Source organism: Gouania willdenowi, chromosome 22 (genome assembly GCF_900634775.1).
Source record: "Gouania willdenowi chromosome 22, fGouWil2.1, whole genome shotgun sequence".
Classification (NCBI taxonomy): Eukaryota; Metazoa; Chordata; class Actinopteri; order Blenniiformes; family Gobiesocidae; genus Gouania; species Gouania willdenowi.
Genome location: NC_041065.1, coordinates 15674841 through 15698317, shown reverse-complemented (window position 1 = coordinate 15698317; position 23477 = coordinate 15674841). Strand labels below are relative to the sequence as shown.

General features: G+C 39.2%; 1 protein-coding gene across 3 annotated transcripts in view; it reads right to left on the bottom strand.

Annotated features, from left to right (window-relative positions):
* Positions 1-6672: 6672 nt before the first annotated feature.
* kcnh5b (potassium voltage-gated channel, subfamily H (eag-related), member 5b) overlaps positions 6673-23477 on the bottom strand; it is a 99772-nt gene continuing 82967 nt past the window's right edge. For all 3 annotated transcript variants that reach the window (XM_028437352.1, XM_028437353.1, XM_028437354.1), the window contains one exon: positions 6673-11051. In XM_028437352.1, the coding sequence (XP_028293153.1) occupies positions 10038-11051 (1014 nt within the window). In that variant the 3' untranslated portion in view covers positions 6673-10037. The remainder of the gene's footprint in view (positions 11052-23477) is intronic.

Here is a 23477-nt window from a genome sequence, read left to right as displayed (position 1 = left end):
ACCCTGATAACTCATTAACCCACCAGCTCTTTTGACGGTTACTGATGGATTAAACCTCTGTCAGACAGAATCAGAATGCAGAGCCCAGTGTGAGTTTTCCAGACTGATGTTTATTCATCTTCACTACAGTTTAAATGCGCAACTGTAAAACAATACATGAGTCAGTGCAGAAACAACCAAGAACATTCATGTGGATGACAAACAATTGCCTGCAGATTAAATTCTTCCTAAAGTTCAGGAGACGATCCACCCTTGAAAAGTGTAGGTTTTGAAAGTAAAACAATACCTCAATCGTTCTCCCAGGAAAGACTTCTTTTCAGGTGCAGAATTGAACTATGGCAAACGATTGTTTCAATAAATGAGAGTGCAATGATGGAGTTCAAAGGGAGGAGAAAAAGCAACCAGCGCGTGTTATCAAAAAGGGGAAATAGGAGGAGCTTTGATAAATTTCAGTATCAGAGTTGAAAAATATCTCTCGGCTAATTCTGTCCCAATTTAGATTTAAATCTAAGATTCATCTAGAAAATAAAATGATCAGTAATTAATCTCAGAATTAAACTCAGGTTTCTGCACCCATAGGTGAATTATGACATCAAATCTCACAAGTTATAGCCTTATTTTAGTCATTAAATGAAACTTGTACTTAGTTATCTTTCTTTGTTACTTTGAGGTCAAGATAAAAGCTGATTTACCTCAGTGTTTCAGTTTTTTTGATGTACTTCACTAGGTTTTTTTTATTATCCTGATTTAAATACAACAAAACATCTTTATTTTGTCATACAGGAAAAGCTAATTAGTTAAATGAGACATTTGTCTCAGGAGCCAATAAGGCTGTTTTAAGACTCACTAGTTGTTTTCAAATAAAGAAAAGTTGGTCATTGATAAATTCAATTCAACTTTATTTATATAGCGCTAATTACAACAAAAGTCATCTCAAAGCGCTAGCTTTTTATCAACGACCAACATTTGATAACAATGTTGTCGTAAACAGTTCAATAAGAAATAGGGCTCAAAGACTAATTAAAAAGCCTAATCTTTAATTTAACATGCATCGGTAATCGGCACATTTAGCAGATGTCAGGGTCAATAAACTAAGGCTGCGTCCGAATAGTCCCTCCTATCTCCTTTCCTATCCAATTTTCCTTAATCCCGTGGATGATGACACAAAGTTAAGGAAAGGTGTTAGGAGAGGAGTTAGGAAAAGGCAGTCACGTTTGTTTTGACAATTAGACGCACTTCCACTAGGTGACGTAATAATCTGACGGCCATGAAGGTTAGTGACGTCTGCCCTGGTGAAAAAACTACAAATTTCCGATAATGGACTAAAAAGCACATTTATAACACTTTCTGCTGATATAATCTTAAAAATGACACGGTTTGAATGTAAATCAAAGGAAAAAAGGTTACCAGGCTACAAGGAACAAAAGTGAAACTAAAAGAACGTCACATTGAGAATGGTTGCTCACACTCACTAATATGAATTATGTTGAATAAAACATAATGTGGCTAAAAATGTCTCTGATCCCTTTTTCTTGAACCACAGAGTGTCTGTTTTATGTCAGTTATAATCTGATATTATATCTGACATGTAATAATATATGGGTTTTAGATTATTTATTTAAAGTTGTTCAAGACATATTATTGCATTGGTAACTTACATGATCTCCGTTACTTATTGTGAGTTTCTGTAAGCACTCGGGTGTGCGTTTCCCTATAAATGTTGTCGCCGCAAGGAATTGTGGGTCAGCATTATCTCGTCTCCCTTGGTAAAGGATGCATCAGTGTTTCCTCAGCTAAAGGAGGTAAAAAAGGAAGCATTGAGACTATTTTCCTGAGCTTAATGAGAACTCGGACGCTCTTTATCATGGCCACCACTTAAACACTTCCCGGGGTGAAGGAACAGTGGATAGTAAAGGAGATAGAAGAGATTATTTGAGATTTTCTTTAAAAATGAGCCCAAACTGAGAACTAGAACCAGATTTCTGCATAAAAAATGTGAATCATAAAAGTCCCTGTAAAATAGAGATGAAAATATAAAAACCTAAAAATGATGAATGAGTTCCTCCTCCCAATAAACACGGCTGCAGGAAGAGTTTGGGAAAAGGGTTTTCGTACATTCAAGTGGACGATATGATCAAAATCCTGTGCAGAAATAGATGTGTGCGTGTATTATGTGTGTGTAGTGCACGGATCAAAGGACCTGCTTTACACTCCCCTGCCAAAGTTAACAAGGCGCTCGCTGCTCACAGTCTGACACATCGCCTAGTTTCAGGCGAGTCCACTGACAGGAAAGCTCTCGTCCTGTAACTCAGGGACTTCTCCTACTGCAAGAGGACAACTCTGACCGTTATCCAATGTACTTCAAAGCTAGCTTTTAATAAAAAAAAAAAACTGCATCAGTGGTATCACCGTTGCTACTCTAAAAACAAGACTACTAAAGACTACAGTTTTGTGTTTGTATGCTTTAATTAAAACATATGACATCAGCCATAACATCCAACTCATCTCACGCTGGTTTTAACTGAGATCTGGGAAACTTGTTGCTATGCATAGTTGATTATCCAAAAACTGGTAAAGATTTGCAAAATCCTCACAAAAAAATGCCTATCTCGTCTTTGTATTTGATTGTGTATTATTATGTTGAAACTGTCTAATCTGGCCACACAGCTGGAGAATTGCCTTGTGTGGAGTGAGATAATCTCATCCTTTTTTTTTTTATTAATTTTGCCGTGCCTGGATGGATCTGACTTTTGTGTTGTGTTGCACGTACTGACGCCCAAAATGAGTTGATTGTCATATGTATCCAATTTTTTTTTTTCAATTAACTATTAGTGTTAATCGGTTTAAGTTTTGTTAACCATGAGAATCCCTAGTCGTCATGGTATGACTGATCAGTGTAAATTCACATGAGGTTTTTTTAGGTTTGAGTTTGAGAATATTTTGCAAAATTTTTTTGAATTATTTTAGGAAAATAATCTGATGTTATCTGCATAACAACAAACGTTTTAATCATTTTTGTGCTTCTTTTGCTCTCTAAAAGAAAAAAAAAACTTCAAATCAAACTGGATTGTAATGAACGGTAATTTAGGACCGTGAGGACAACTTGTGCACCTGCTGCTAAACTGATCTATCCACACTGACAGGAGTAGGAAACAGCAGTGGTCATAATAATATGGCTGATTCGTGGTACTGCTAAATAAAGCTGATTTTGACTTTGACTTAAATAAACCGTATGATTGGCGATTGAATTCACATTAAACAGGAATTTAGATGTTTTCTCTTCTTTGGATTCAGGTAAAGTATAGTTTGCAAATTTCTCCAATTTCTCAAAACATTTGAGAAACACAGTCTCCTATCGTCTGCAAATTGTTTGAGCTTTTCCCAGATTTTCCACTTCAGATGGATTCAACATGAATGTATTTAACTTTGATAAACATGGTTAAATAGTAAGAATCATATATTGCATAGCTGTGCATTATCATCCGTTTGTGTGTGTGTAAGAAGGTGTTTATTGCTTTCACAAAAACATCATTTCCACTAGGAATTCTTCAATCTGTTGCGTTTGGCCGATCACAACAAAAACAGATGGATCTGAATCAATCAGAAACCTCCCAATCTGTGATTCTTCATTCTTCATGATTTTATTTATGAAAAAGTAGTTAAAGTTGCAGGGTTTTTTTTTTGACGGTTTTGTGTCAATTTGTTTCTGGTAAATGCTGAGAAATCTAAGCGCAAGTAAAATAGTAACAGGATTATTATTGCTAATATTATTATTAATATTATTATTATTATTTCTACATTACAAATTGAGAAACCCAATTATTATTTGATCATGTGATCAGTAATCAATAATCGGCCATCAAACCTCTGATTGGAGCAACCTTACTTTCCACAGAAGCTTGTGCTGGCAGAAGTACCAAATATGAAATTAAATAAAATGTTATTGGAATTAAAAAAAAAGAATGAGTGAAGACATGAAACAAAAACCCTAATTAGCCAAACTTGACAGAGACCTGCGTCTCACATGTCCCCACATGTGAGGTTTTTCATGACAATTAGCATCATGAAGATATCACATCTCCACTCACTGACATTTTAAGAAAAGGGATTTAATCTGATTATATCTGAATTTGTGGCATTTGGAGACTTAAGAATTTTTTTTGTTTTGATGCTTATCAGATGCAGGAATGAGACACGCGTTGACTGTTTGGCTCATTAGGCTGAAAATGTGTTTCGTGCAAGACTTTAAGCCTGTCTAACATGTTATAATAAACCATAAGGGTGTGTGTTGAGCAGGGATGCTTCAATCGGGATCGGCAGATCACTGCATAAACAGATCACTCAGAATTCTCATAAAAGTGAGTTACCTCGTGCTTAAAGGCTGAAGATTTTCATATCAAAATCCCTGTGTAAACATTTTTTCTCATGCTATGAATAAGAGTCCAGGCCAACCAAGAGCTGGGATCGGCTCAGGATGAGCCTGGAACTGCCAGGCGACAAATGTAGCACGTGCTCTAGGCTCCCTGGCTCCTGCTGGGACTCATGCAGTGCAAGGCTGTTGGGATTTTGTCACGATGTCAAGGTTGTGGACCGGCCCACGGTGTAGTAAAATTTGATTACACTTCTAATGTAAACTATTCATGGTGAAGGTTAAGGCCACGAAACCTCTTGTTTCACACATCCATATATGGAAACCTTCGAAAACGCTCATTGGCAGATTAATCGATATACTGTAAAATCGAAATTGGATTATTTATTAATTAGTGCCACCCAAGCAATGTGGAAAAGGATTACAGATGTGGTGGTATTCCACGTTGCTAAGGACATGGTCCCTTTACAAACTGTGTTGAAAAAACAGGTTTCACAACACCTTTAACGTGATAGACCCCCGCTACTACCTCTTCCTTTTAAATGTGACTTTTGTGTGAGGTTCTTTATGTGAGGTTTTTTTTCCAATGCAAGGTTCTCTTCTAAAAAATCCCAAGGGATTCATTTTTGGTTGGGCAGGTTGTAATTATACTAATTGCACAAGGGATTTAACATTCTCTGTTAAAGGTGCCGTTCGCAACTGCCAGATCCCTCTCTCCTCCTCCCTCCCCGCTGCTCTCTTGCCTTGCCTCCAAAATTTCCAAAGTCCCTCCCTCAGAGGAGCTAACAAGCTAATGTCAGTCCGACAGCAACATCACAGTAATATAACATGCTCTGTTAAAAGCATATTACTGCAGCGCTTCTCTCTCTCAATGTGCACACACCTCAGCAGCAGCAGCAACACAGTGTCACTTACAGCACCCAAACGGTGGCTGCTGCGCGCACACAAACAACACATGCACTACAGAGTTCTAGTGTAACAATTACAAATCAATCATAATGTAAATCAAGCAGCTGTAATTACCTTTCAAGCAGAAAAGTCACCAATTCATATTCTACTCCTCCAAACCGTACAATGTAAAAAAGACGGCCTCCAGCCCAGGAAAGGGGCGGGGCCTGTGATCAACAGCTGTCAGATAGTCCATCAAACACAATCCTGGCTCTGATTGGTTATTTTTGCTCGGTCGAGGTGCATTCTGGCAATCTGCCAAAGGCTGCAGGAGCAGCAGGGGGCGGGACTCAATGAGCCTGTTTTTTTACACAAACTACTAGTTTGATGTAAAGCTGTCCTTACATAGTGACAGCTTTAGCAAATATGACAAAGTCACTTTTATAAGAGTTGCAGACTGCACCTTTAAAGGTGTGCAGTTGTACTTTATTCCCAATACAAAAATGTGTTTACATTTTTGAATTGAAAAGAAAATATTTGAAATAATTTAATCCAGTGTCTTTTTTTTTCCAAAGGTGGATAATTGAAATCAAAACTAGTGTTTTCAAAGTAAAAAAATCTAGATTTTGTTTTGAGCTAAAGTCATGCAGCCTTAAGGTGCAGTCTGCAACTCTTATAAAAGTGACTTTTAGTCATATTTGCTAAAGCTGTCACTATGTAAGGACAGCTTTACATCAAACTAGTAGTTTTTGTGAAAAAAAGAAGAACCAATCAGAGCCTGGATTGTGTTTGATGGACTGTCTGACAGCTGTTGATCACAGTCCCCGCCCCCTTCCCGGGACTTTTTTTTTTTACAGTGTATGGTCTGGAGGAGTACAAGATAGAATTAGCAACTTTTCTCCTTGAAAGGTAATTACTGCTGCTTGATTTACATTATGTTTAATTTGTAATCGTTACACTAGAACTCTGTGGTACATGTGTTTGTTCATGTGCGTGCAGCAGCCTCCGTATGGCTGCTGTAAGTGACACTGAGTTGTTGCTGCTGCTGCTGCTGAGATGTGTGCACATTGAGAGAGAGAAGCGCTGCAGTAATATGCTTTTAACAGAGCATGTTATATTACTGTGATGTTACTGTCGGACTGACGTTTGCTTGTTAGCTCCTCTGAGGGAGGGATTTTGGAGTGTTTGGAGGCAGGGCAAGAGAGCAGCGGGGAAGGAGGGGGAGGGAGGGATCTGAAAGTTGCGGACCACACCTTTAATTAAACAACATAATTTTGGCTTCTGGCCGGTCTCTTTAATGTCTGTAGTTCGTGCATCATGTTGGTGTTGTCAGAGGGGGCGCTTCAGTCTCAGCACTCTATTCACGTAGATACATCACGCATGTACATGTTTGTACAGAGTTTGATAGCTTTGTGGTTAAAAATGTAAAATCTCTAAATTATCATGTTTGCTGTAATTATATTCACGATTGTGCAGGACAACAGTGAGTGGAAAAATGTGAAGTAAACAAAGGTGGGAATAAACGCTCTGATGGCTGCTGAAGGCGCAGGAACAGACACAGGAACGCGGAGCTGTTGTTGAGAGACGTGAGTGGTGAGTAGACGGTGGATCTGATAGTAAGGCTGGATCAATGTGCTTCAAAGAGATCAGTGAAAGCTTGTGTGTGTGTGTGTGTGTGTGAGGTTCTACACAACAGCTGACTCCCCTGTGCTGTCCACTTGTAGTACAGCAGTACATTCAGAGTCGGGGTGACGTGCTGGGCCAAATACTAGTAATAAGGGGGAAAGGTGTTGAATTTTTTATGAAAGTTGCTGCGATTTCCAGTTTTTTAACTATTGGAGTATACATGCATAACCCCTGCTCGAGTACCGGACTCCTTCCCTGTGTCACATTCCGTGTATGGGTGTCCTCAAAATGCCAACTGGCAGAGCACGAGAAGTGAACTCTATTCACGGTGTGTAGTTTAATTTAGTATCAACATGATGTAACATTTGTACGTAGTATGTTGATTGGCCCAGGGTGGGGCAATAACAACACAGATACATGCATCATTTGTAATGCATTAAGTGATCAGCCATAAAAACCCTGATCGGAAGATCCCTGGTTTTAAACCAGCCAAAGTGCTTTCTAATCATCCCTGATTCATGCAAAGGAACTCAAACTACCGAACATTCGCTCGAAATATGGTGTAATTTGTACGCGGTGTTCGCAACAGATGCATAGACACCAGGACATTTCTAACAAAGTCTCAGATATCAAATCAGGGCAAGGGCCACTGATGTCATCTAATAACAGGAAATAGTATCAGAAAGGATAAATCACTGATTTAATATAAAAAGAATAAAGCAAAAAAATTCCCTCTGTCACATCTGGGAATGTGTTACTCTTACTTCACAGGCAAAAAAATAAAGAACAAGCTGTTCCCTTCAGCATCTCTACCTTTAAATAATCCATGCACGCTCCCTCCACGAATACACATGGTCCCCAACTTAAAAAAAACACATACGTTACAAAGAGGTTTTTTTTACTCCAAAAGGTGCTAACTAGCTGCTGAATTAACAATAAACCTACAAAAACAACATGGAATGCTGTAAAAATGAGCTCAGTTCAATGTGTGAGGAAGTGACAGAGGACCCATCTAATGGATCAACTAGTTTCCATTCAAACTGGTTTCAAGTGTTGATTCCCTCAACAAATTACAATTGAGTCTTAGTTTTATCCGTCTGGCAAGAAATTTCACTTTGATTTAGCCTTTTTTTGAAGTAACTACAAAATCTCTTTAGTCTAAATACAGTCAACTTTTAAAAATGATGTTAGCAAAACCTACAGGCAGTGTCGCCAACTCCACATGTGGAAAAGTGGGATATTTGAGTAATAGTAACAGAGGTCCAATATCTTACTTCAGTCATAACTTGGCTTGTTTTATCCGATCCTTGTCGTTTTGTCGTATAAAGATGTTTCTTTTGATATTTGGATCAATACATGTGATGGCTTGGCTTGTGAATGTTTGGTCCATTTCATATGTTTCCTTATTGATTAAACTGTTACTGCTAATCTAAAAAAAAAAAAAAAACTCCACCAGGACTTTAAACCTCATACTAATGTTTCATGAGGATGCAGAACATTATGGGGAAGTTTCTGGGTCCAGATCCATATTGCGTTCTGCCTGTCTGTGACCTTTGATCTACAGTAGCTGGTAGTTGGTGACCGTGGAGAAGGTTAGGGTTAGGGCATTGCTGGTGGTTATTTACAGTGAACAAAAGAGGAGGTGCGCTGAACAGTAACAGCACAACAGAAATATCTGCTACAATTATTGCGAGCAAAAAAATTTTGCTTGAAAGATTCAAAAAGTTGTTAGATATAGTAATAAATCTAAAGCTAGCTAAGTTGGCAACACTGCTTACAGGAAGAGCTTTGAGACATGGCGGCACTAAACACTCCAAATCTAATTCAACACTTTTAACTTTACTTTTAAGGAATTTTACGACTTAAATCATTAAATTCTCATGTTTCACACACTTTTAGGAATCTCGTTTCTGTTGAAGCACAGAGTGCCGACTAAAACATCTAAAATCGCTCTTTGCAAAAAAGATAGATGTAAGTTGGGGGCCATTTGCAAATTTCTCTATGCTTTCCATTGATTATAGTGCTACAAGTATGCAAACCCTGAATGTCCACATAGTAAATTATCCATAAAAAATATCCCTATGTACAATGTAGCTCAATAAAACATCTCTTCAACTAACTTGCATGCAGTCAACTGCATAATATACAGGCAATACATAGGTCGAGTTGTTTCTTTGGCAGGCCAGAATCCAGCTGGACATGCATAGAGAGGTCTGTACAATCAGAGACAAAATCTGTGTGCAAATGTTAAAGATGTGTTTGGGTTGAGACGCAAAAAAAGTGTGGCTCCACCACTGGTTCGGCTTTCTTCAGAGCCCAACACACTTCTCCGGTCCAGAGAAATGGGTCTGGAAATGGTGACGCTGCGTTCCCACATTACCATTACTGACCTGTGAAAGAGCCTCCACATAAATGACCATCAGTAGTTGTTAAACCTTTTCTTGCCTTTATGTTGTTCTTCGGGCTCCTCCAGCCGTTCAATTTTCCAATTAGTCAAAATTTGGAAAAACAACAACCTTTGAAATGGATAAAAATGTCCTGATGTAGGATTTTGGTTTTGGTGGAGTTGGGCGACCTGGCACCCAAATGGCCTCCTACAATGTGGATGTCTTCCCGAAGCTCCAGCTGGGGTTCTGCTGCTCTGGGATTGGGATCCGGGCAAAATGCAATCAGCAAACGTGCAACTCTGCTCAGTCTTGGTAAAGTTGAAGTCCGTTTTGCAGAGAAGGTTAGTTTCAACCTCCCATTGCCTCCTAATCGTTAACATTCCATAACTAGATCTCTCCCTTTCTGTTGTTCTTCATGCGCATTCAGCCAATGGAATTGACGGTCAGACTTTGCCAATAGAGGGCTGCTGATGATGAATCTACGTGCAAATGATGAGACTAGCAGTGTAACTCTGAAAAAGGTAAGGTTGTACCACTGGTTTACTCAGAGCTTGTCGTCCTCCTGAATCGGGAGAAACAGGTCTGGAATCTGTAAAAATGTCCTGACATGGTATTTAGGTTTTGGTCGAGTTAGAAGGTGGCACCGTGGACACGTGGCGGAGGGCCTCCCAGAGAGTGGAAACAAATCTGTGTGCAATTGTTAAAGATGTGTTTCAGGTGAGACCAGTGGTAACACTAAAAAAGTTCTACCACCGGTTTAGCAATTTTCAGAGGCCGTCATCCTTCTCTGAGTCCGGAGAAACAGGCCTGGAAACAGTGAAAATGTCCTGACGTAGGATTTTGCTTCTGGGAGCGGCTGAGACGGCAGGTGGCTCCGTGACCGGTCGTTGCTTATCCGACAATAATTTGAGGATTTGTGTGACTTGGCTTTCCAAGGCACCCAGACGGCCTCCCAATGTGTGTATGTCCTCCCGGAGCTCCAGCCGGGTATCATGCAGGGCAGCTTGCAGAGCCTGCTGCTCTGGGATTGAACAGAAAGGGTGAGGAGATCCTGCTGCGCCCGGCAAAGGGCTGGCCGCCATCGGCGTTCGTGCCTCTCCAGCTCGATCTATCCGCAGCTCACTCTTGGTAAAGCCGCTGTCGCAAGAGTCTGTCTTGTGGAGCGGATTAGCTCCAGCGATGCCGCCTTCCTCGACATCTCCGCCTCCTGTCGCCTCGTGACCTTTACCACCATGCGAAAGCGTTTCCACAGAAACAGCTTTGTTGTTCAGCCCTTCTTTTTTAGCCTCTACTGAGGTTGTGTTGTTCTTCAGGCGCATCCAGCCGCTGGTTTTGACGGACGGTTTTGGCGGCGCAGGGCTAGTTATCACTTTGAGCCGAACCGCCTGCTCGCTGGGCTGCAGCTCCATAACGTCACTATTGTTCTGCTTTGACGATGACTCGCCCAGATGGCTGTAGGCCAGCGAGGCCTGCATGGGCGTGATCTGAGACACGGTCAGAACGCCATTCTGCAGCGATGTGTGGGGCCGCTGCAGGTTGAGCTGCAGGGATTGAGGGGGCAAAAGCTGCTGATGATGATGATGGAGCTGAGGATGCTCCACCTGCAGCTGGTTCTTCTCCGTCGTCGCGGCTCCAAGGTTACGGAGCTCCTTCTGCTGCTTGAACTTCTGGAAGAGCTTTCGGACAGGATGGTCCTGAGGAATGGTGAGCTGCACCTCATTCTTTGCCCGCTGACGCTCTTCCTCCTCCTTCTTCACCTCGCTGATCTTGCGGAAAATTATCTGCAGGGGAAACAGAAAATGAACAACAGGCTTATCTGAATTCTTCATATGAATTCTATGAATAATAAATCTCTCTCTAGCAGTTCCTGCACATTAATCATTACAAACATATGATTTTCTACAGTGAGGAGGAAAAAAAATGGAAGATGTATTTTTATGCAAATCAGTTCGTCCGTCCGAACAGTCAGTTAAACAATAAAATATCCAATACAACAGTTTTTATTTTTACAGCACATTTCAATTTATTGTTTGTTTCTGTCTCACTTAGCTCACCAAAATACTTTGGTGACATATACCTAAATTATTTGAGTGTCACTTAAAACTTGAGGGATCTATTTCTAGATAAGAGAGATGTTTCAGCCAAGGTGAGGTGGATGCCGTCTCTCACCAGACCAGGTTGTCTCCAAAAAAATCTTCAAATGTCGATAGTTTCCTGACAACAGTGAGACAGCCATCGGTTAAATGATGACATGTGGCTAAACACTTGCCAAATCTAGTAGACCAGTCTCAAACCACTGGGCTGCAGACTGGTACTGACCGCTTGGTACGGGGCTGCACAGACGGTATTAAGTTTTTACATTTTTATTTCTGGCATTTTATTCCCAAAAATAACTACTTCTGCTTTACAACTCACCACTGAAGTACTTTCTGCAGCACATTGATGCATGCAGCCACACAACACAACCCTGAGCACAGTGAGTGTGGCCAGCACCACACCCCCTTGAACACAGGAAACACACAGGAAAAGTAGGTGGTTATGAAAGTGGTTTGTGTCACATAAGAGGTTGGTGACCCTTGGTATAGAGAATACGGAATTATTCTTTTCAGGAAAACCATACAGGCCTAATGCAGATTTGTGTGACCTGTGTGACAATGTCAGAGTCCTCTAAATTCACATTTCTGACAGGTAGAGCTGCTTATGTTAAATGGTAAATGGACTTGATTTATATAGCACTTTATAACCACAGAGGTACTGGTAGTCCCAAAGCACTTCAAAATATCAGTTCATTCACTTATTCACACTCACATTTACACACCAATGGGACTAGTGCCATGCAAGGCGCTAATCAACCATTGGGAGCAACTTATGGTTCAGTGTCTTGCCTAACAACACGTAGACTGAGATCGAACACCCAACTAACCCCTCTACCACCTGAGCCATGGTCGCTAATCACCTACGCTGGTCTGCTGCTGATACGGCAGCGACCAATAAACTACAGTAACTGTTTCTGTGACAGTCCTGTGTAAGATTTCTTTCTATGGAAATCCATCAGTGTCACTTGAAAACCATCACATTCTGTCTGCTGTGCATTTCTGCAGAGTCTAACTGACTTTGTGAGAAGTGTGCTAAATTATCCATCAGCGCTCCAACACCTCCTGTGTATTACTCAGCCTGCCGCATGCTCCTTGCTCACTAATTACACTGGGAACGACAGAGGTCCCTGCCAGCATTCAAAACTATTCCATTTATAATATGGCTGCAGCTTCAACGTGGTTGTATTTAGATTCATACTGGAAATGAGGAAAAAAGTCATTAGGACCCAACGTTTCTGATGGTAGTGCTTTTACTCATCAAATTCATCTCATGTTATATCAAGCATGGTTGCCATATTAGATCACATTACTCTCAGTAATACACCAAAATTGTATGTGTTTTTATTATTTGTTTGGCATCAAAGTTTCTGATTCACCGTAGAAAGATAACCATAGAACCAACTTGTGCCTCATGGCTATTAAAGCATCGTCATTATAATCTGCCGCACTGTCAAAAATCCGTCACAAGATTAAATCATCACCAGTCAAACACAACTATTACTATGAGAAAATAAAGCATTTGGTTGTTTTGTTTTTAAACATGTCATAATATAAAACAAGTCAGACTATAACACCAACTGTTACATGATAATCAAGCTCAGTTTTATCTGTTGTTACAATCAACAGCCCTGTGTCAAACGCCAGTCACCACTGATTCAGATCAGTCAAGATAACATGACCACCAATGAAATTGTAACACCAACTGGTACATTGTGATTGCAGCATTCATTTTAATTTTACCCTCTGTTGTCTTGAGAAATGATCCCCAGTGAGACCAGACCACCAACTGCTATATTGTGAACAAAGGTTTCATTGCTGTTAGAGATCAGTCACAGGATAACATGATCACCAGTATAACTGGAAAATCAACTATGGTAGTTCATTGCAATTAAAAATATATATGCATTATTTTCCACGCCTGTTGTTAAAACCATCAGCAATGACATAAACAGGTCAGAAAGTCACAGGATCGCTATTGTAACATTTACGTTTTGTGAAAAAAATCAGATTAAATCATAGTGTATGTCTGATAGATTAATTCATCAAATTTAATTTATTCCAAAAAGAAATTAAAAAAGGATGAAATTGCAGCTTGAAAATTGAGTTTTGGTCTCCACTTTAAACACTTTTAAATAACGTTTGTTTGTTGAAATGGTCACACTTTGCATTGTGGGATGTGAAGTCCTGTAAACAAACACATAGAAGTGTTTTCTTTTGACTTTATTCTTATAGTGATGTCTTGTGTTTATCGGCAGATGACAGTGATTCCCTTGACACCATTTTTGTTCTAGTTTGAGCCCGGTATATCAGAGTGAAGTAAAAATCATCATTAATTTATTTCATAAAAATGATTGGGGGTAGCAGCTTTAAGTTATAAACTGTTTTATTCAGCAACGTAGGCAGCTATAGTAACGGATTACAACTACTCACTTAACTGTAATTGAGTTGCTTTTATGGCTACTTTTACTTTTTTAAGTATATTTCTAAATCAGTAATTTTACTTGTACTAAAGTACGTTTTAAAAGAAGTAAAGTAATTTATTACATTTCTACACCCAACTGTTACTGTAACTCTTTTTTTTGGTTTTTAAATCATAAACGGACATTGTAAAACTACAAAAAATGAAATGACCAGAAAACAATCAAATCCATCACATCATAGCTGACCAACCGCATGTAATGGAGGTTATTTTATTAGTTTTAGAGTTCATAAATGTAGCTATACTTAAAGCCTGAGAATTTTTTTTTATTTATAATTTAATTCATTGGTGTTGTTTAATTAAAAAAAAAAAAAAAGAACTGTACATTTTGACAAACCTTTTATTTTATACAGATGCCATTGTCGACAATAAATTAAGTTCCAATTGTGCAAGATTTAGTCTCTTCCTTTTTAAGTTTATACATGAGATGTTTACAGTATGAGAGGGAACCGTGGCAAGGTTTATTACCAAAAATAAACGTGGGGGGTCAAAGTAACTAGTAACATTCACTTTGAGTACTATTTAATTGATTTTTACTTGTACTTGAGTATTTTATCTACGACGTACTTGTTGTACTCAAGTAATAAGTAACAGTACTTCTACTTGAGTAGGATATATCAGTACTGTTTACACCTCTGGTTATAGTTTTATAACTTTCGCACTTAAGGGTTAACATGATTATGTTCTCCTGAATGGATCGTGGAGTCAGAATTTGGAGTCGTTCCAGCTGAGAGATGTATTTCCTTTCATCCATCCACACTTCCCGTTCAGACGCACCGTCGATCATTTTATCCCAGCGCGACTGCCTGAAGCCATCACCTTAGAGCATTAGCACTTTAATGACATCAACTCTGGCAGGTAGGGGGTAATGCTTTATTCAATGACTTCATGACAAACAATCAACAATACTGCTGTTTTCCAAACGCAGAGAAACATCCTAACTGTATCATACAGTAGTAAAGCCTCTCCTGCCACTTTAATGACAACCTGCCCAGTCATGGTTGGCAGAGAGTTTGGACATTTACTGAAAAACATGCTGACGAGCGCCTGACTCACTTCTCTCCCAGTCGATCCAGTTTCCACTGACCCAATTATTCGGGCCTTCTGTCGGTTTGACAGCCGGCGCTCAGAGACGGAGCTCGAGGTGGCCGCTGAGAGCAGTCGTCACATTCACACTCATCGGCGTCAGCTTAAAGAAAAGGTGAATCAACGGCTTCTCAGGAGCTACTCAGCTCCACCGCTGTCCAATTAACCAGGATTACTGTCAGTGCCGAGGACGCACAAGCTCCACAGCTCAGAATCACACAAAGCAATGTAAACGTCCGGTGAGCTGAGAACATCGATTTAGACTCAAGTCAGTTGACAACCAGCCAGTGGGAATAAATGACATATCACATTTTCCTCACTTCAGACCAACAATTGGTACCTCTGTTTCCATTGTTTTGTACAAATATTCTTTTTATGACGGCACGATAAAACACTGTAAATACACTTCACATGACAGTGCTGTCAAAAAATTTCACAATATTACTTGATCACTACTCTAATTGTAACACCAACTGGTGCATTATGATTAGGGCAGTCCCTTGAGTTTTCAGATCATCTGTCGTTAAGAATCAACAGTGCCACGGGTCATTTACCAGGGTGGCATAAGCTGGCAAATACCGCCCCACAACAAAGCCTTGCCACCCCTGCTGCCACCCTAATTTGTACACAAGAGCACGGAAATATGCGGCCGCGGTCCACCAACTGGTAATGCCCCGCTGCCGCTTCCTGACTGCGGAGCCAACGTTCTAAAACACCAACAATGGAGACGCTGAAGTATCGCGAGAGCGGCACGGAAGTGTTTACATCGGTGCACAAGAGGAAAAAAGTAAAAACATAGCTGCCAACCCATACGCATTTGCCGTGCGCACACATTTGTATCAGTCAAAAAGAAAAAGAGTTGTTCCATAACGGAATAACAGCCCCGGACTCTCTCCGTGACTGACGTTCCACTGCCTTCAGACATCGGTGAGTATTTGTGCACAGGTTTTCGCACTGTGTTTTGTGCACTGCAGCTTGTGTGTTCACTTGTGGGACTTCTTTATGAGTTAGTTGAGTTCAGGATAGTGTAGGTTTGAGTGTGTGTGAGGCATTGTGCACTGACGTGGGTGTGTCCGGTGTGTGTTGAATGTGCACACGTTTGGGGAGGCTGAAGAGAGCTTCATACATCCTCTTTCAGAAAGGACATTTGGTCAATTTACTGAAGTCCTGAAACATAATTAAATTAAGTGCTCGTGAAACTTTTCTAAAAATAATAATAAAGATTAGTACAGTTTTTTTTTGGTTTCCTATTGTTCCTATAGTTGAGCAGCCTTCTAGCATTTTCTAACTTTTTATGGCAAAAATATTAATCATATTTGGGCTCATAAAACCAATATTTACTAGTAAAAGTAAGGAAAGAACTAATTAAAAGTGCATTAATAATGTAAATTAGTGAATTTATTTGCTTACATATTTGGTGAGCACTGTCTGGGATTCATAGATATTTTTAAAGTCCTCCTGCAAGATGTTTAAGTACCCCTAGGGTTACAGGTAGGCCTACACTGGACCAAATTGCTTTTAAAATATCAAAATTTATTTAATTTTAATCTCCAAGCAGGAAATGTCCCATAATTTATTTTCAGAAATCTGGTCACCTTACTATGTGTTGTTAAGCATGTAAAGGTATTGGACGCTTTATAAATGTCTAAAATGCTACTAGATCAGTACTTTATGTTAGTGAATAAATGATTACTGCAGCACTGCATGAGATCAGAATAGCATTTACCAAATCAGTTGACCAGCAACATTTTTATGTGTAGTCCTAAATGACATAAAATGTGGTCGATCCCGCTGAATCTCAGTCCAAGGTTTTATTAAAAGTTGGCAGCTGTGGGTAAAAACGTTTAACTATATATCAGGAAATGAAATAATCATGAAAGCGCAGCGCAATAGTAGTGATGCTGTTTTTAAGACGGTCTGTGCTTGTAAATGGGTTGATTTATACAAACTCAAACAGGACTACTGAATAACAAGTGTCTGGAAGTTGACTTAATTATAGAGATATTTATTTAATATTAAATAAGAAAGAAATTGTATCAAAACCATATCCTGTATGTAGCATCATAATCTGTGTACCCTTTGTTCTTTGGTTATTCCATTTTAAAACCAAATCAAAATAACAAATAAACAGTGTGGTTGTTTTTGTTTTACATAAATTCATCATATGCCCCTTAAAACAAGTTTTTATACTTAATATAACTTATATAACAGTGTGGCATCATTAACATGTCAATGTTAAATTAATAATAATAATAATAATAATAATAATAATAATAATAATAATAATAATAATAACATGCCAGTGACACTTTTTTTGCATCTATAAATCAATGTCTGTCACAGAAAACATGGTGAAGCTACTTGCAGCACTGATATGTGTCCATGTTTACAGAGAAGTTGGTCATACAGCACTGAAATGACTATTTTCTGCATTCATTTTGTTAAAGTTAATTTGCACAAAACATTAACAATATTTTGGTGAAGCAATATTTTGTATCAGGCTTTCCTTTAAGACTTAAACATAACACAAGGACATGTGACTAGTTGTGGTCAGTGTGTGTTAAGAAGAGCCACTGTGCAGTACAGAATACACTTGGCCGTCATTCATGTGAAATTGACTGACAATGTTTTGTAATTCCTTTGAAATTGATTCAGTGCAATAAATAAATTCTGAATTTCTTCAGTGACAGTGATCGTGATGTATCGTGGATGAATTTTCCTGCAATATATTATTGTGGGCAAAAATATCGCATCAAGTGGTACCCGGCGATACCCAGCCCTATAACTCAGTATGCTTTATGTACGTCTGCTATATGTCGCCACCTCTAAAAAAAATCCTGCTCCCCTCTTGCCACCCCATTGAATATTTTCTTGATCCGCCCCTGAACAGTGCTGAACAGCAGTCCAGACACAAGAGAACATGAGCATCAGTCCAAATCATTTATTTCTAGTTCTTACAGCTGTAGGTAAAGAGTGAGCAGTGCTGTAAGATAACAGTCACAGGATGACATGATCACTGGTCAAATCAAATTGTTCTCAGGGATTAAATCTTCCCCGTTAAGTTACGACAACATCTGTCATCACAACCAGAAGGTATTAGAAAACAGACATAAGATTATAGCTGCTGTGCAGCAGTGGTCCGGGCCAGGCAATTTTAGGCAAAAACATAAATGTTGCATGAGCTCATGACTTGAACTCATCTTTAATAACCAATAAACATCCTCTATGTCACTGAGCTAATTGGAAAATGGAAATGTCACCTGGTCGCTTCACTAATTAACTAAGCCAGTCACCTGTGTGCAAGACAGCAGCTGTTAGCACTTAAAGACCGGTTTTAAACGGCTCTCAAAAAGAGACAAAAATCAGAAAATACACAAATTGCATCCAGACAGCATGGAGATGTTGGGAATTTGTTGTTGCCAGTTTTACATTGACCCTAATTGTTAATGTAATAGTGAAATTGGAAATGCTGTAAAGAATAAATAAATAAAATTAGTTTTTGATATATGATTCTGTGATATTTATCAAACATCATCTACCAACATGTTGTCCTTTTTTGTAACAGTAAAAATGTATTTAGCAAGAATTTGGAAGTATATGTTTACAATACCATTTACAGTCAAATATTTTGATGTACTGTAAGCACAAGTTTTGACAAATCAAAAATATGTGTGTATTGTTTATGTAGGACATTCTAAAGATGTGCTGCAGCCAGTTTGGTGTCAAAAATGATATATAGGTTACTTCAGCTATATTTTGATGAAAGTTACAAATCTGTAGCACATATGGCTGAGCTGTTGTGGATGTTTTTAATTTTGCTGTGGCCTCACGTTGAGGACGATTGGCCTGTTTTTGCAGCTGAGGCAATCTGGCATCATGGGAATGGACGTCTGTGTAAAATGTGGTGACTGTTTGCAGATGGAAAGAAAAAGAAGATGAAGAACATGCAGGATAGGATAGGACAGGTTTCCCAGGCACTAATAATTCTACCACTTGTCAAACCAAATACATTAACATTACAATCAAACAATTTATTTTTTTTTAGCTTTTACATCTGTCCTTATAATAAGTGGGACTTTCAGAAAACATGATCACCGGTCAAACCCTCAACACCAACTGGTGCATTGTTACTGAAGCATATATTTTTCATTTTTTACCACATCATTAAAATCTGCAGAGTTGTGGAGAAACACTAGCAGAAAGACACAATGACTCCCTAAACTGTAACAACTAAATGTGCATTGAGATGTATTACATCTGCAGTTATAACAAGCAGTGCTGACAGAAATAACGATCTCCAGCTTAACCATAACATCAGCTGGTCTAAGGATTCATTTGAGTTTTTAGAAGAAACCAGACACAAAATAATGTGATCAGCAGTCAAACTGTAACACCCACTAGTACCTCGCTGCAAAATCATTCATTCTAATTATACTTTTTTTAAATTTTTTTTTTACAATATCCATCGTAATAATCAACAGTGCTGTTAAAACCAGTCACAACGAGACATCACGATCACCACTCGAATCGTCATACCAACTGGTTCATCACAATTACAGCCTCAATACATCATTTTTACAACATGTGCAGCATCTGTCTGTAAAATCAGCAGCACCATCAGATGCCAGTCACAAGATGACACATTCACCAGTTGAACCAAACACTGTAGAATGTAATCAAAGTTCAATATGTGCCAGGTCAACGTGATAAAGGACAAGGAGAGAAGAACCATTGAACTATTCCACAGACTGCATAAACTCTGACAAGAACATCACCGAGACTCTTTCTCACTTTGGCACCGTTCAGCATTTCTCTGCATCATAACGACCCACTTTGCACGGAAACCCTTTGATTTCTGTCATTTTTTCAGTTTTCCATTCGTTTCATTTTTTAATAAAAAAAACCCCCCAAAAAGTCATCCTGGTTGCTGTAATTCTGCCTCAAGTCATTTGTGTCTGTGAGAATCTATTCCTAACAGCACAATAAGGATTGAAACAGACAGTGCAATTCATCAGCGATAAGCTCCAGGACAAATGTAACATTATGTTTATGAGTTGCCCAGATGGATGGAGGAGCCTGCTAAAATATTCAGGGGCACGACAAATTGGAGGGTCACAAACGCTGCTTATTCTGAGTAATGCCTTCATTTTGCTCAGGTTATGATACTCTGAGAAACCAAACACGTTACAGTGAATCTGGGCCGAGAATCAGAGGAAATATTATAGTCGACTAAAGTCACAAATTTAAGGAATAGAGAGAAAAATGTGAGGCAGTGAAAACAGGATGATGAGAGAAATGCGCAATTACAGTACTGTTCATTTTTCTTTAACAGACTAAATACGTTCTCACAAAAAGAGCAGATCTGATTACTGAAAGGAGGCAAAAGACACACATCCACACACAAACGGAAGTTTATACAGAGAAGTTTATATAAACACGAAAAGAGGAAAGCACTAAAAAGAGGAGGAAGCAGAAGATGAATGATTGCAGAGAAAGGAGACAAAAACAATATGTGCTGTTATGAAATTTAGCCTGAAGACAAAAAAACTGAACTCAGGAAAAGAGTATGAAATAAAGACACAGTGTGATGTTAGAGAGGAAGTTATAGCAGGAAGGTCGACAGTGGGAGTGAAATCCCAGAGCGTAGCAGCAGAAACCTTCAGTATGTAAAAACTACTTAGGATGTTAGAAAATGTGATTGTGGTGAGATTTTGGTTTCCCCAAAGCTTCAGCTCCCATGTGATGTTTTCCTGGTCTGAGGTGGTCAGTTATAATCGAAAAGTGTCCGGAGTTACAGTGTGGATCTGATGTGACAGCTGACAGGAGAGAGAATTAGACATCGATGCAATCCTTTCATTTACTAATGACATCCTTTAGGAAAGATATAGATTTATATCTGATAGACTGATCTATAGTCAGCTGATGAAGCCTGTGTCTCGATCAGTATGCGTGGACGAGTGAAGTCATATAAGATATTAATTAATTTATGACTTCACTCGTCCGCGCATACAGATCGAGACACAAGCTTCATCAGCCGACTCTGTGAATGCGTAAAAGCGTGACATTAATAATGATATTAATGGGATATCCCATCCAATGGATTAACATGATAAATATCACGCTTTTACGCATTAACAGTGCCAGCAGCAGCTTCCTGCCTGTGTTCTTTCATTCCTGCCTTTTCTGTAACAACAGTGTTGTTTTTGGTATAATTTTAAACTGAAGCAATACCTAACTGGTCGGGACCAAGTTATGAAATGGATCAGATCTGAGCGAGTACAAAAGCTCCGCCTCCTGGTGCGCTACACTGTTGCTCTTCGCTGTCATCATGGATTTAAATTCATTGCATTTGTTTAAGATGATAAGCTGTTCCTCCATTGTAAAGACGTCGCTCTGCCAGTTTTCTCCATTGTAGTGATTGGTCAGACGCTGCAATCTCCACCCATTTCACGTGAATGCGTACGTACCCAGGCTGAAAACACTTGGCTTAAATCAGCGTGTTGGGATCGACCTTTGTAAGACAGCTCCTCTCTGACAGGGAATGTTTGGTTAGGAGATTCCTGCTAATGGAAATGAATCCTGGATATAATTTTCTAAATTCATAGCATAGGGCCAAAACAATTAAAAAGGCCAAGAAAACATAGCATGACATAGCATAACATAACATAGCAAAACATAACGATCAAATAAGGCAAGAGAAAATAAGATTAAGATAATAGACAATGGTTAACTAGGACAAGAAACATAACATAACTACACATAACATACGATGACGATCAGACAAGATTATGATGTGATAACGTTTAAAAAAGACAAGAAAAGATAACATAATACATCAATAAGCCAGTCAATAATAAAAACAACAGCAAAGAGGTTTATTCAGATAAAATTACATAATAAATATAAGCAATAAGTTCTAGTTTTGCAGCAGGAAGAGGCATCATCAGGAACTACTGTTGATTAAATGAGCTTTATCAAAAATGACTGCCACTGTGCGTGTGTGCGTGTGTGTATGTGTTTTATTGAGGCACGGTGAGGTTTTTCCTTTTGTATAGGTTGAGCTAGTGCAAAAAAAAAGTCTTACAGTAATGCCTGACAGGAAAGAGGCCAACAGAGGGATCATGGGAGTGTGTATTCTGCAGAATATGATGGTTCCCCATTACGCCCGCCCCCCGTCTCTGACCACTTGTTATCATCAGCTGATGTAGGCTCTTCCATCACCCTCACCAGTTGTCAGGGGAGACATCATACAAGCTGATGTTTAAGTAGCAAACAGTCCGATTTATCACTGTTATCAATGCAGGAAACTACTGTGTAAATATAGAGAGCGAGTGTCACTGCAGGAATGAAGAGCAGCTCATTACCGGGAGTGCCACTGTTTCTGTAAGCGTGCGTATCGAAGACCAACACACAAATGCAACACAAAGCATACATTAGACTACATTAGACTGTGGGTATAAACAACAGGGTCAGACGGATGGGCGTTTTTTTTTTTTAGTTCCAACTTTGTTCTTCGGTTGCCATGGAGATGGTTGCCATGGTGATCCTGCTCTGCTAGCCTAAAACAATGCTGTATACCTGTCTGAACAATGTAAAACCACACTTTAAAGCAGTGTTTCTCAAATGGGGGTACGCAATGGCATTACATGGGGTACCACAGAGCGAGACAGATGATCACTCCAAAATACACAAAAAAAACAGTGAAACATACAAAACGACATAAGTAACAACCAAACAACACCAAAAACACAGACACTGAGTGAGAATAATTTAAATAATACCAACAACACAAAAAAACAACAACAAAATACACAAAATGACATAAAAAAAACACTCAAAATGACACAAACACGCAAAATGATGATAGAAGTGATCTTGATTAGAATATGAACTGATAATACAAGGGTCAGTCTTGACTGGAAATGATGGAAACATCTATTCAGGAGGCACTAGTTTTGTCCCACTCATTTACAAAATGTGTGTTGACACTCATTGCATTGTCATTATGCTCTATAGTTGTTTTTTCACAGAATTCTGAGCAAAATATTATAGTCGGACATAAGGGGGTATTGTATTTAAAAGTAAGAGAAAGGGGATACTTGAGAACCACTGCTTTAAAGGTATTGGGTAATGTACTTTGGATAAACATAGCTGTGTCGCGTTGTTGCCGACGTGCTGATGAGCATTCAGGCACCAATTATCACCCTATAGCACCCTCGTGTTGAGCTGCTGCAGTCCAAACTCTGCCAGTGCGGTTTCCCTCTCACTGCTCTAACTTAGTTTGAGGCCCCAGCAGGCAGACGCTCAGAGATTAGTACTCCACTAAACACCAGCTGTTGATCAGGCAGGAGTGGGTCTCTGTGGGAACGATCCAGTACAGTGGTTAGTTAACACACAGGTGCTCTTTATATTGTACATCACTTCTGTGTGACGTTCAGCCGATGACTGTCCAGTGTTAGCACTTAGCAGTGACCCAAAGGTCTGTTATTAAACATGTATTTTTATAATAGAGCCTCACCGGGGAACAAGACAAAGTCATGAGCAGC